Raw genomic sequence first — 13,372 nt, 5'->3', positions numbered from 1 at the left:
ATCCCCGCTGGCAAAAGTGTGCCAGGGTTAGGAGGCATGTCGTTTATAGCCGATCCTGCCTAACCCCCTCCACCTGATCCTACAGGTCCACAGCCCGTCCGTGGCCTCGTGGGACTCGCACAAAGAGGCCCAGAGGGTGGACCATTTGGGCAAAAGACCTCACAGCTTCCTTCCTTTCCCTGCCATCCCCCCAGGGGGCAGGATGCCAAGCGCTAGGGAGGCAGCACTTGGCATGCATGTTGTTTAAGTGCTCTTGTCAGTGCTTTTTTCCTTTTAAAAAAAGTTTAGGGGTACTCTCATTTTGACTCAAGAAAATCACCATTTTAGAGCTCAAATCTGGGAAAATAAATACAGTAAATGGACAAAAGTACAGAGATTCACAAAATGTTTAGGGGTATGCATACCCCTGCGTACCCCCCAGAAAAAAAAGCACTGGCTCTTGTTATATTTACAGTACTGAAACATGGTTTGTTGTGTATTGTTGTATTCACTGTTGTTATCCTATGCTATTATGAAATTGTTGCAATGTTATTGTTTTGCTATTTTATCATGACACTGGTTTTGCAGTGTTTGCTTGCAATGTCTTCCTGCTTTCTTTGTTGTAAGCCGCTTTGAGCATGCAAATAAAATGAAAGAACGAATGTGTTGTCTTGGGGAAGCAGAGAAGCAGGAGCAGAAGAAAACTCAAGCCTTCTTCCCACAGTGATTCGGTTAAAAGTCTGTTCCAGACTCTGTTTCTTAAGGCAAGGCCATTGCATAGCAGAAGATCCTCAACAGCCAGACTCTCTTCTGAGCTGACCGAGAGGCTGCTCTGCTGGAAGCAATTCCTACCTTCTTATGTTGGAACTGGAAGGTCGTTACCTGCTGATGTAAGGACAACAAAGAAGGAGCCAGTCTAGCTTCTCTTGGGAGGAAGTTCCAAAGCTGTCTGAGAGCAGCCACCACCAAGAAGACCCTTTCCTACGTCCCCACTAAACATCCCTGCGAGGGCAGTGGGACTGAGAGAGGGGCCCTCCCCAAAGGTCTCAGACCCTGGGCAGCTTCGTGCGAGGGAACGTGGTCTTTCAGATAAAAAGGTAAAGGGTGTGGCGCACATCCTGGGGGCATGGTGGGCTGCCCATGGGGCGTGGTGTGCATCCCAGGGGTGTGGCATGCCGTCCACAGGGGCGGGGCACCCGGCGCGGTGGGGGGGGTGCGTGAATGAGGGGGCACTTTTCCTCATCCCCCCCTACCCCCCAATTATTTTTATTCGTTTTCCAAATTATTACAAATCAAACAAAATTAAATTAATACAATTTCTTAAAATCAGGTTTCCTGATGAAACAGCACAGCTTCCTTCACAGCTTAACCAGTCAAGCTGGCAAAGATCTATCACTTACCTGATAATAAATGTTGGAAATGTAAAGAGGCTGAAGGTACATTCTTTCACCTTTGGTGGACGTGCCCAAGGATCAAGACCTTCTGGGAGATGATTTATAATGAACTGAAAAAAGTGTTTAAATACACCTTCCAGAAGAAACCAGAGGCCTTTCTCCTGGGCATGGTCGGCCAACAGGTGCATAAGAAGGACAGGACATTTTTTATGTACGCTACAACAGCAGCAAGAATACTCATCGCACAGTATTGGAAGACACAGGAGCTACCCACGCTGGAAGAATGGCAGATGAAAGTCATCGACTACATGGAATTGGCAGAAATGACGGGCAGAATCAGAGACCAGGGAGAAGAGACGGTGAAGGAAGATTGGAGGAAATTTAAAGACTATTTACAGAAACACTATAAGATAATGAATGCTTGATGACACCAGATTGAATGTAAAAGGTTATTAGTAAAAAAGTGTAAAGAAAAAGATCTATTATTTTAAGATATAAGGAAATGTTATTAAATTAAGACATTAAGATTATGATAAAATCAAAATATGACAGAGGGAAGGAATTTGCTGACGGAATATATGATCTGGAATACAGAGAAGGGAGGTCTGGGGAAGTCGCAGAAACAAGTTAATGCAAAGAATATAAGGAGACAAAAATTGTTTTTAATATCTTTATTTTTTCTCTTTTATATATTTTGTTGTTTGGTGTTTGTATGTTGTTGTATTTTCTTTTTTGTTTTTTCGGTTTGTTGTGTTGTGTTCTATTTTTTGTTCACTTATGGTAAAATCCAATAAAATATTATATATATATATATATAATAATATTTTGGAGACCAAAGAGGAAGAACATGTTCCCACAGCTTCTCCCTCCAGCTTCTCTCCCGTCTGAATACTCCCTCCAGACCCTCAACATGGTCTCCCCTTCTCAGCTGTGAGGCTCCTTCCTCTGGCTGGACAGATATTCTCCCCTGAGAGGATGTTCCTCTCAGATCAGGGCTTTGCACCAGATGAGTCTTGGGGTCCCTTCCAACTCTGCAATTCTCTCTTTCTGTGAAGGAGGGATCCCTCCTGCTCGTCCCTTGGGCCTGGTGGTGCTGAGGAGGATCTCTCCTGGGACCTTGTACCAGGGAGCCCTGACCCTCCTGCACCTGTGAAACCTGCCTGCTTCTGCAGCTTCCTTCTGAGGCGACTCCTTCCCTCAGGCCAGTGACATCGATCCCCTGAGTGATCCCTGATCCCTCACACAACTCTCTCACGCGAGGGAGCTCCAGTGGAGAGCAGCTGGCAGAGTCTGGGAGGAGATGCCAGGGCAGAGGGCACATGGGCACTTAAAGTCCCCTCAGCATCAACATCATCGGGCAGCCTGACCAAGGCTGAGACACTGAGCAGGAGCCTCAGAACTGGCTGGGATGTGGAGGTGGCCTATGGGCAGCAGGTAAGCCTGGGAGGGAGGCTGGAAGGGCCGGGGCGGGGTCACGTCTCGGAGAAAGAGGCCAACGAAGAACAGAATCACAGAATGGGAGAACTGGAGGGGACCCCCCAGGGTCATCTAGCCCAGCCCCTGCCATGCAGCGACTGCAGCTAAACGCTCCCTGGCAGGTGGCCACCCATCTTCCCTTTAAAGGCCTCCAAGGAAGGAAAGCCCACCCACTTCTGAGAGAGTCTGTTCCACCACCCAACAGCTCCTGTCTTCAGAAAGTGATGCGCAATGTTCAGTCAGAATCTCCTTTCTGGTAGATAGAAGCCATCAGTTTGAGTCCTCCCCTCTGGAGAAGCAGAAGACAAGCTTGCTCCATCTTCCAGGGCTCTTCAGATACTTGAAGACGGCTCTCGGGTCACCTCATCTTCTCTTCTCTGAGCATCCCCAACTCCCTCCCCGCTTCGTCACAAGGATTCGTTTCCAGGCCCCTGACCACCCTTCCCACAAACCTCCCAGTAGTTGCTCAATATCTTCCTTAAACACAGGACTCCAGGTGGAGTAAAATACCTAAACACTTCTGAGCCCTCAGCCGTGAATGAAATCGAGCTCAGGGCAGGGTGGAAGCACAATAAGATGCCCCACTTGAAACCATCAAGATCTCAACATGGGCATAGCCAGGATTTAGGTTAGAGGGAGAGGACACCCCCCGCCATCATCCTCTGTCAGATTCAGAATGAAATGCCTCAACAACAGTTGTTTTAAATTGATTTCTTTTCGCTCCAAGTGCTCAGAGAATCCTGTCAAAACCTTTCTACAATTTCTCCTTTGTACCTGATTTAGGGGGGAGCAGCTGCCCCCCCCCACGCCCCCTGGCAATGCCCATGGATCTCAACCCCATGCCCACCCCCCACCCCGAATCAAGACTCTTGATAGTTGCTAGCCAGGATGATGTTGTTGAACTGTTTCTTTAAGTGTAAAGGTTCATCATTGTTTCACCCGATGTGTATATCTTTAAGGGGCCAGAGCAAGGGCCAGGGTAAACTAACGAGATCCAGCTTTACAGCTGTGAAACATAGCAGGTGCTGCTGAGTTGCATTGATTAAGCTGTGTCGGGAATTGGGTGTAGTATATAAGGAGCAGCACCTAGCTCTGCCATTTACCCTGGGGGATGGGTTGGTGGTTGGGTCGTGTTTGTTTGTAGATGTATTTAGTGTTTAAGGAGTTTTTGTTTTTCTTATTAAAACCTTGTTTAAGTTATTTTTGAGTCCCTTTTCTTTTTAATGCAAGCTCTCCCCAGCAAGCTCTCTGCAGCGTTACTATACTGCAAAAAGCCAACAGATGTCTCTTCTCTGACTCCAGCCAGGAAGTCAGAGGCAGCCATGCTTCTGAAGGCCAGTGGCTGGAAGCCACAGACAGGAGTTCTTCTTGTGCTCTGATCCTGTTTGCGGGTTCCCCGCAATGGGCACCTGGGTGCCGCTGTGAGAACAGAATGCTGGGCTAGATGGGTCCTCTCTGGCCTGATCTGGCAGCCTCTCCCAGCTTCTCTCACCATCCATTCTCCGATTTGCTTTTCCCAGGTGTCTGGAGCTGCCACAGTGATGACGGCCGTGGGTAACATCAGCCTCCGGCCCCTCACCTTCCTCCTGATGGGCATCCCTGGGCTGGAGGCCTCCCAGCACTGGCTCTCCATCCCTCTCTGCTCCATGTATGTGCTGGCTCTGCTGGGGAACGCCTTGCTCCTGGGGGTCATCAAGCTGGAGCCCAGCCTCCACGAGCCCATGTACCTCTTCCTGGCTGCCTTGGCCGTCACTGACCTGGTCCTCTCCACCACCACCCTGCCCCAGATGCTGGCCATCCTGTGGCTCGGGCCCTGCACAATCAGCTTCCACGCCTGCCTGGCTCAGATGTTCCTCATCCATGCCTTCTCCTCCGTGGAGTCGGGCATCCTGGTGGCCATGGCCCTGGACCGCTACGTGGCCATCTGCCTTCCCCTGAGACACTCGGCCATCTTGCGGACGTCCACTGTGGCCAAGGCGGTGCTGCTGATCTTCCTCCGGGGTCTGATCCTCATTGCTCCCTTTGGCCTGCTCCTCCAGAGGCTGCCTTTCTGCGGCCACAGGGTCGTCCTCCACGCCTACTGCGAGCACATGGCGGTGGTTAAGCTGGCCTGCGCAGACACCACCGTGAACAGGATGTATGGCCTCTTTGTGGCCCTCTTTGTGGTGGGCATGGACGTCCTCTCCATCGCTCTCTCCTACACCCTGATCCTGCGAGCCGTCTTCCGCCTGCCCTCCACTCAGGAGCGGCTGAAGGCCCTCAGCACCTGTGCTTCCCACGGCTGTGTGATCCTCATCTTCTACATCCCGGGGCTCTTCTCCTTCCTCACCCACCGCTTTGGCCACAGAGTCCCCCACCAGGTCCACATCCTCCTGGCCACCCTGTACCTCTTGGTGCCCCCCATGCTCAACCCCATCGTGTACGGGGTGAAAACGAAGCCAATCCGAAGCAGGGTGGCCAGGGTCTTCTACGGGAGGGTGGCTTGAGGTCTGGGGGGAATGATCCGGGAGGGTGGGCTGCCCCCAGCAGCCTTTGCAGCATCGGAAGGCTGTCCCCGAACCACACTGGCTTAGAAGACTCTGTGCCCCCACCCACAGCATCCGGAAAGGGCAGAGGCACTTTCTAAGTCTTGGTGTCCTGGGAAAAGGCAGAGTTTCTTGTCAGGATGGTTCTGACATGGTGGCTTCCCCCCCCCCCCCAAAGGACTGCATGACCTGCAACACGGAGGAGGAGAGGGTTCAGAGCAGGTCATTCCTCCAAAAATGGGGGGAAAGGGGGATTCTGGTCCAGCTGGGCAAAGGAAGACTAGCTCCTAGAACTTCCATGAACCATTGCAAAAGACGACTTGTTTGTTGTTGTTGTTGTTGTTTAGTTGTTTAGTCGTGTCCGACTCTTCGTGACCCCCTGGACCAGAGCACGCCAGGCCCTCCTGTCTTCCACTGCCTCCCGCAGTTTGGTCAAACTCATGTTAGTCGCTTCGAGAACACTGTCCCACCATCTCGTCCTCTGTCGTCCCCTTCTCCTTGTGGCCTCCATCTTTCCCAACATCAGGGTCTTTTCCAGGGAGTCTTCTCTTCTCATGAGGTGGCCAAAGTCTTGGAGCCTCGGCTTCAGGATCTGTCCTACCAGTGAGCACTCAGGGCTGATTTCCATAAGAATGGAGAGGTTTGATCTTCTTGCAGCCCATGGGACTATCAAGAGTCTCCTCCAGCACCAGAATTCAAAAGCATCCATTCTTCGGCGATCAGCCTTCTTTATGGTCCAGCTCTCACTTCCATACATCACTACTGGACAACTTGTTCACTTCCCATTAAATAAGGATTTTGAAAGGCTGACACACCACCAGAGCTTTGCTCTCCAGACTGAGCCCTTTGCCTCGCCTGGGTCAGAGCAGGATGCGGCCTGAGGAGGGCGTCCCTTCTGGAAGAGCTCCTCCAGGTTGCACTTCCAGGCATGGATTCCTAGAGTCAGAATTGTAGAGCTGGAAAGGGACCCAGAGGGTCATCTAGTCCAGCCCCCTGCAATGCAGGAGTCACGGGTGAAGAATCCCTCACAGGTGGCCATCCAACATCTGCTTAAGAGCCTCCAAGGAAGGAGAGTCCACCGCCGTCCCAGAGAGACTGGCCATCGGAAAGTTCTTCCTGATGTTTAGTCCTAATCTCCTTTCCTGCCCTCCCCTCTGGAGCAGCAGAAGACAAGCTTGGTCCCTCTGGCAGCCCTTGAGATATGGGAAGATGGCTCTCCTCTCAGTCTCCTCTTCTCCAGGCCAACCATACCCAACTGCCTCAACCGTTCCTCATCAGGCTTGGTCTCCAGACCCTTGATCCTCCTGGCTGCCCTCCTCTGCTGCCCTTCCAGCTGCTCAGTACCCTTCTTGAACTAGACAAAGGTCTCTCTGATCTCAAAAGGATATTAGATTAATTCAAGGAGGAGGAGACAGTGTATTGGCTGGACTAGGACATAGGTTCGAATCCCCACTCAGCCATGAAGGTCACTGGGTGCCCTTGGAGTCAGCCCCCCTCCCTTGCAGGGTCGTTGTGAGGAGGAAATGGGGAGGAGGAAAACCATGTAAGGCACCTGGAGATCCTCAAAAGATCAAGGTGGTGTATAAATATAATAAATTAAAAAATATAAAGTAAAAAATAAAATGGAGAGCTTCCATATTCAGGAGGTGTGTACCTCTGAATGCTCCTTCCTGTGTCTCTATGTGTGTGTGTGACAACAGAAGAGGGGCTGCAGCCTGAATGCATGAGCCGAATGTGGTGTTAAGAGCGGTAGTCTCGTAATCTGGGGAACCGGGTTCGCGTCTCCACTCCTCCACCTGCAGCTGCTGGATCACCTTGGGCCAGTCACACTTCCCTGAAGTCTCTCAGCCCCACTCACCTCACAGAGTGTTTGTTGTGGGGGAGGAAGGGAAAAGGAGATTGTTAGCCGCTTTGAGACTCCTGAAGGGGAGTGATAAAGCAGGATATCAGATCCAAACTCTTCTTCTACTACTACTTTTCCATCTGACTTGTGAGCTTATTGATTTCATCTGTGGATGGAAGCTTCCTATTGAGCCAGAAGGAGAAAGTTCTTCATTTGCTCAAGCAGTTTGGCATCGAAAACTACAAAGCAGTTCAGACTCCCATGACACCAGATTTCCCAAAGACAGTGTGTAATGATGAATTTGATCAGCCTGATTTGTACCACTCAAAAATAGGACAACTGTTGTATTTAAGCCGGTAGTCAAGGCCGGACATTACGTGTACTACAAACGTTCTGAGCCAACGTGTATCTAAACCCAGTACTGCCAATTGGTGTGCAATGAAAAGGCTTATCAGATATCTAAAGGGGACATTAAGTGTATGTTTAGAGATATCTAGTGCACAAAACGAGAGACTAGAAGTTTTTGTTGATGCGGACCGGGAGAGCTGCGTAGCTACCAGAAAATCTACAAGTGGAATGGTTATGTGCCAATTCCATAATAGGATGGAGGTCAAAGAAACAGGGATTTGTCATGACCTCATCCTGTGAGGCAGAATATGGGAGTCTGTTGCTAGCATGCAATGAAATCATGTGGTTTATACAGATGCTAAAAGACCTAGATGGTAAAGTGGATTTGCCCATCCAAGTGTATGAAGATAGTCAATCATGCATTGCATTAGCAGGCTCGGAAATAATGAAATCCGCACCAAAACATATTGCTATTCATCATGCAAACGTTAGAGATAGTGTGCAGAATGGGGTAATCAAACTGGAGTATTGTCAATCACAAGATAATATTGCTGATTTGTTTACCAAGCTGTTGCCAGCAACAGGTCATAACGAACTGATGACAAAACTGGGTTTATATATATAAGTGTATGTATGTTTTGTTTCTATTGGGTTTTTTGTTTTGTTTTGTTTTGCATTTAAGAAACAGAAGGGGTATCGGGGGGGCCGCTAGGGGCGCCTTGGAAGATGGCAGATATTAACATCTATCCAGCTCGCACAAGGTAATTAGAGGCTGATTATGGGGAGTAAATCAGTCTCCCTTCATCTCTCCAGGGGGGAGAGATGCAGTTTTCACCCGCTGTTGCCATAAATCACCCCCGAGTTCGGAAGAAGGAGGGGGTGAGGCACTGGGTGCACAACCCTCGGCGGGCCTCGGAACTCCTCCGAAGCTGCTTCCAGGTGCGAAACTAGTTGCGTTACTTAAAAGGAAAAAAATTGGTGAAAGATAACACACATGTTTCAAGAGAGGCAGGAGGTTCTTATCTGCTAACAATTTTACCACTGAAATGAAGAAGACTGAGACGGAAGATTACATCAAAGTACTACAGACATGGTATGTGGAATGGAATGCAATGGAACTGAAAGGGGGGAGGGAATGACTTTTTATTTCTTCTGCTCTATGTGATTAACTAATAACCCTCCCTCTTAGTAGATCTGTCACAGCAACTAATTGGCAAATGGGACTAAAAATGAACTGTGTGGGAATAATATGAACTTAAAGGTTTTACTCTGTAAAAGATTTGGAAAGAAGAAGGGCTCTCTTTGTGACGCAATAAGAATGGAGATTTGATACGAGACCTGTGTTGCAGGAGGTTTGGTCTTGGGGAGGGCGAGCCGAAGATTTATTATTTTCGATGAGGTTGTGAACTGGAAGGGGCAGCCCTCCTGGAAAAAGACTAATTTACGATGCAACAGGTCGGGAAAGTTAAAAAGCGAGCTTTTAGACTGTATTTCATTGGGACGACAAAATGGCGATTGCTTGCTTGAGAGGAAATGCCTGGACTATTGGATGAGAGTGATTTACGAGAGAGCAGTACAAAGCCCACACAGAAACACAAATAAGACTGGTTTTTTCAACCCACTTGCGGAGCAATTCGGAGGTGAATGAAAAGGAAAATGAGTAATGACAAGGGTTGAGAAGAAGGGACTGGAAATATCATTCTGAATATGAAAGCAGCAGAAATATTTGAGGATTGGACTCCTGCCGATCAAAAAGCATGGGTACCCCCCCACAAAAATTTATAATTTGGAAAACAATTGGATTATATGATATGTATTGTTATAATTTGGATTAATTGGTCTGATGTGTTTAATTTGGTAATATGAAACTTAATAAAAATTACTAAAAAAAAAAAGAAACAGAAGGGGTGTCACAGCTTAAAATTAGCCACTGTTTCTTTAATACAAAAGGAACTGAGTCAGCATGAGTCGGCAGCCTACAATGAATCAGCAAAGCCAGCATGATTCATGCAACCTTCCACCCACATATGCCTATAATATATAGGGTGGTCATTGATGGTCTGTTTGTGGGTTGGGTTGTCAGATGGTAGAAAGCTGGTTGCATTTGATATGTATAAAGCTGTCTGTCGTGGTTGGAGAAGAAGATTTTTAATAATAAAAGCAGCATTCTGCAAAGTACTCTTTCTCAAGGACTCTTTGTGCCGACTAGGGTCTGAGGACCAGGCAAAGGAGGTCAGAACCTTTTCCTTTTCAAACACATAAAAATCACTGCAACCATTTTGTCCATTGAATCAGCAATTCAGCATTTCTGGAAGGGGAAATATACTATTGTATGTTTGTATAGCAACATGCAGAAGAAAGTTTTGCTCATTCATGGTGAGAATAGGATTTATTTATTTTGAACTTCGCTTGGTTCCTCCTTGGCAGCCAGTGCCATTGTTTCAGCAGTGCTAGAACTCAGGACCCGCTGCCTTGAGGAACATCTAAGAGCAGTTGGGCCCTCTGAAATGAGGCAACCACAAAGTGAGTGTAACTGAAGGAAGAACTTGTCTGTCTCAGGGCCAGATTGTTGCCCTCAGGAGAGGGAGACCAGGAACCCCCCAAGCAGGAGTGAGAGAGCCAGTTCCCCCCCTCTGTTACCGGAAAAATCCGAGGGCTCCCTTGGACAAAACAAAGACACCAACCAGGATAACTTGGAGCAAAACAGCAGCCTGTAGGCTTGGCCTTTATTGAACTGTTGCAACAGGGTGCTCCCCTCACTTGCAGGAGAGAGGAAAGACACATAAAAATGGTGTGCAAGACCTTATAAAAACTTTTGAAATTCCCCTCCTCTAGGTCCAGCCCACCCCCAGAAACATCATGCATACATTACAGAAAGGAGGGGTTGAGGGAGGAGTTGTGGTGGTAACCTGAGTGTCCTGTCACCCGGCTGGTTCCCTTCTACCCCTCCCCATGAGTCATTTTCTGAAGACAAAAGGTAGTCGCAGTTTCCTGCCCCCTGAGGGAAATCTGATCATTGTCCTTTGTTCCAGTCCATGCTGAATCCACTCCCATATGCAAGTTCTTTGTGATTTTGATTGTCTTCTGTCTGAGACCATCAGGGTTAGCATAGCAACTGGGCAGGGCTCCTGTGGATGTGCTGCTATGCTCAAGGGATTATGGTGGCCTGTATATCAAACCCATTTTGTAGTCCTTCCTTCATGGAGTAAAATAAAAGTGGAACAGTGCAAATAGAATAGAATAGAATAGAATAGAATAGAATAGAATAGAATAGAATAGAAATTTATTTGTCATTGTCCGTATATACACAGTATACACAACAACGAAAATCAAACACCCACCCAAAGACCGGCTTCACATACACATTTGCACGTACCTCCAACACTCTCATCCCATTCAGACATAATCTATAAGACATACATAATCCAGAATATAACACGACCTATTAAAAGCATAACATGACCTAAACCCTATCTCATTCCTTCCTACTCCCTGCTTGCTATTTCTTACAACTGGCCCTGAGATCATTATTTAGTGCAATCAGAGCTCTTGGATAGAAACTATTCAGAAGGCGTGTGGTTCGTGTTTTCATTGTCCTATATCTTCTGCCCGAAGGCAACAGTTCAAAGAAGTTGTGAGCAGGATGGGTGGGATCTCTCAGGATATTGTGTGACTTCTTCAAAGTGCGAGACGTGAAGATCTCATCCAGGGTTGGTAGCTGGAGCCCTATAACATTCTGGGCAATTTTTGTTATTCTCAGTAAAGCTTTTTTATCCGTTTCAGAGCTGCTTCCATACCACGATAATATACTATAGGTTAAGACACTCTCGATGGTACTGTGATAATAGGACAGGAGTAGGTGCTGAGATAGATTCAGTCCCCTGAGCATTCTCAGGAAATACAACCTCCCCTGCACCTTCCTCACAACCATGTTAATATTTGCAGTCCATGAGAGGTCCTCAGAGATATAAATGCCCAGGTATTTAAAACTACCAACCCTCTCCACCTCCTCGCCATTTATGTGCAATGGTAAAAATACACTTTTCTTTCTCCTAAAATCAACTATGAGTTCTTTGGTTTTTTTGGTGTTAAGCATAAGATTGTTTTCTTTACACCATTGAATTAACCCCTGTACTTCTTTCCTGTAAGCAGTCTCATCGTTCTCACTAATGAGCCCCACCACTGTTGTATCATCCGCAAATTTGATGATTGTGTTGGACTTATACAGTGGGGTACAATCAGATGTGTACAGGGAATAGAGAAAGGGACTTAGCACACATCCCTGAGGAGCTCCTGTGCCTAATACTAGAGTAGAAGAATAGTAAGGTCCCATTCTCACTGTCTGCGGCCTGTCAGTCAGGAAATTCCTTACCCACAGACAGATCTTCTGATGTATACCCAAATTGATCATTTTAAGAAATAACCTGTCTGGCAAAATTGTATTGAAGGCAGAACTGTAGTCCATCTGATGTATGGTTGATTTTCTATGAATTTATAACAGAAGTGTAGCGTATGTAGTGTGTGAGTGTGAGTGTGTGTGAAGTCTGTACAAACTGAATGATTGGGGGGGGGGGGTTCCTGCTACTCCTCGGACACCCGAAAGGGCCAGCCGGGCCGGGAAGAGAGCAGCTTCCCTTGCTTCCCACTCTCCTTCCCCGAGAAGAGCTCTCTCAGGCCGGCTTCTTCCTCCGGCGGCAGCAGGGCTCTCCCTCCCCAGCCAGACCGGCGGCGGCGTCTTGCCAGGGGGAAGCTGCCCCCTTAGAGCCATTCAAAAGAATAAAGAGCTGAGGTTCTGCCAAGCGAGAGAGGGCTGAGCTGGGGGGGCTCGGCTTGCCAAGGGTTAAAGGAAACTGAGCTGCATTCCTAGAGAGGAAGCAAGGGGGGGGGCGGGTCCTCCAGAGCCAAGGCCCCTCCCTCCCAGTCCTTTCCTGCTTCGGTGTCTCCCTTGCAAGGGCTGCCTCGCTCTCCCCTCCTGGGATCTGGTGAGTCTCCTCTCTCTCTGGGATCTGGTGAGTCTCCTCTCTCTCTGGGATCTGGTGAGTCTCCTCTCTCTCTGGGATCTGGTGGGGGTCCCAGGGCTGCAGAAGGGGAGGGGGCCTGGGGGGCCTGATCTGCTCCTGCAGGGGGGGGCACCCCAAGTCAGGGAGGAGAGGGTCAGGGGTGCAAAGACCCCCCCCTCCATATGCTCCTGCTACCCAGAGGAGGAAGGAGCCCCGGGGCTGAGAGCCAGAGCTTTTTGCCAGACTCCCCAGGAGGAAGGTCAGGGAAGGAGAGAGCGCGCGGGAAGAGGGGGGGGGACCCCAATTCAGGGAGGGGAGGGTCCTGCCAGGGAGGGGCCAGGTCTGCCACGCTCTCCTTCCTGCAGATCAGAGGATCCCAATCTCACTTGGCCTTCCGCCCCCCCTTCAAAAAAACAATGACTCCCCCGAAATCTCCTTCAAACAAAGGAGTCCCTAGGACTTTGACTCTCTGTGACGTCTCTCAGCATCACTGCACAACAGAGGAGTCCCATTACACAACAGAGGGAACTTGTGCAAATGGTTTTCCAAAGCAGGACGAGGAGATGGACTCCCCCCCCCCCAAGAAAACCCCACAGGAAGGGAGGAGGAAAAGGTGGGAGAGGAAGGCCAGGAATAAAGAGAGGGATCCCAGCCCAGAGTCTGGCTGCTGCATTGGGGACCAGTTTCCCAGTGTCTCCCAGTGCAGCAATCCCCTCGCACCCAGAGCAGGGCATCCCAGGACCACATCCTCTCTGGCCCAAAGGGGTTGTTGCTGGCAAAGCAGCCGGAAATGGGCGCTGCTACTCC

General features: G+C 48.9%; 3 protein-coding genes across 3 annotated transcripts in view; all 3 read left to right on the top strand.

The window, feature by feature from the left end:
- Positions 1-4,390: 4,390 nt before the first annotated feature.
- LOC310675734 (olfactory receptor 52L1-like) lies at positions 4,391-5,335 on the top strand (the record flags this gene model as incomplete). Its single annotated transcript, XM_083436773.1, has 1 exon — positions 4,391-5,335. The coding sequence occupies one exon, from the start codon at positions 4,391-4,393 to the stop codon at positions 5,333-5,335; it is 945 nt and encodes a 314-aa protein (XP_083292899.1).
- Positions 5,336-9,913: 4,578 nt separating this feature from the next.
- Positions 9,914-13,372, top strand: part of LOC310676856 (uncharacterized protein) — a gene marked incomplete at its 5' end in the record, with an annotated part of 37,141 nt that continues 33,682 nt past the window's right edge. The window contains one exon of the mRNA XM_083439033.1: positions 9,914-9,941. Within this exon, the coding sequence (XP_083295159.1) occupies positions 9,914-9,941 (28 nt within the window). The remainder of the gene's footprint in view (positions 9,942-13,372) is intronic.
- The window catches only part of LOC310675644 (uncharacterized protein), a 66,542-nt gene continuing 65,651 nt past the window's right edge, over positions 12,482-13,372 (top strand). The window contains exon 1 of the mRNA XM_083436616.1: positions 12,482-12,547. The gene's annotated coding sequence lies outside the window, so the exon portion shown is untranslated. The remainder of the gene's footprint in view (positions 12,548-13,372) is intronic.

This window comes from Podarcis tiliguerta (assembly GCF_965153285.1).
Source record: "Podarcis tiliguerta genome assembly, chromosome: 4".
Lineage (NCBI taxonomy): Eukaryota > Metazoa > Chordata > Lepidosauria > Squamata > Lacertidae > Podarcis > Podarcis tiliguerta.
The sequence above is the reverse complement of the archived record's forward strand: the minus strand, read 5'-3'. Positions and strand labels throughout refer to the sequence as shown.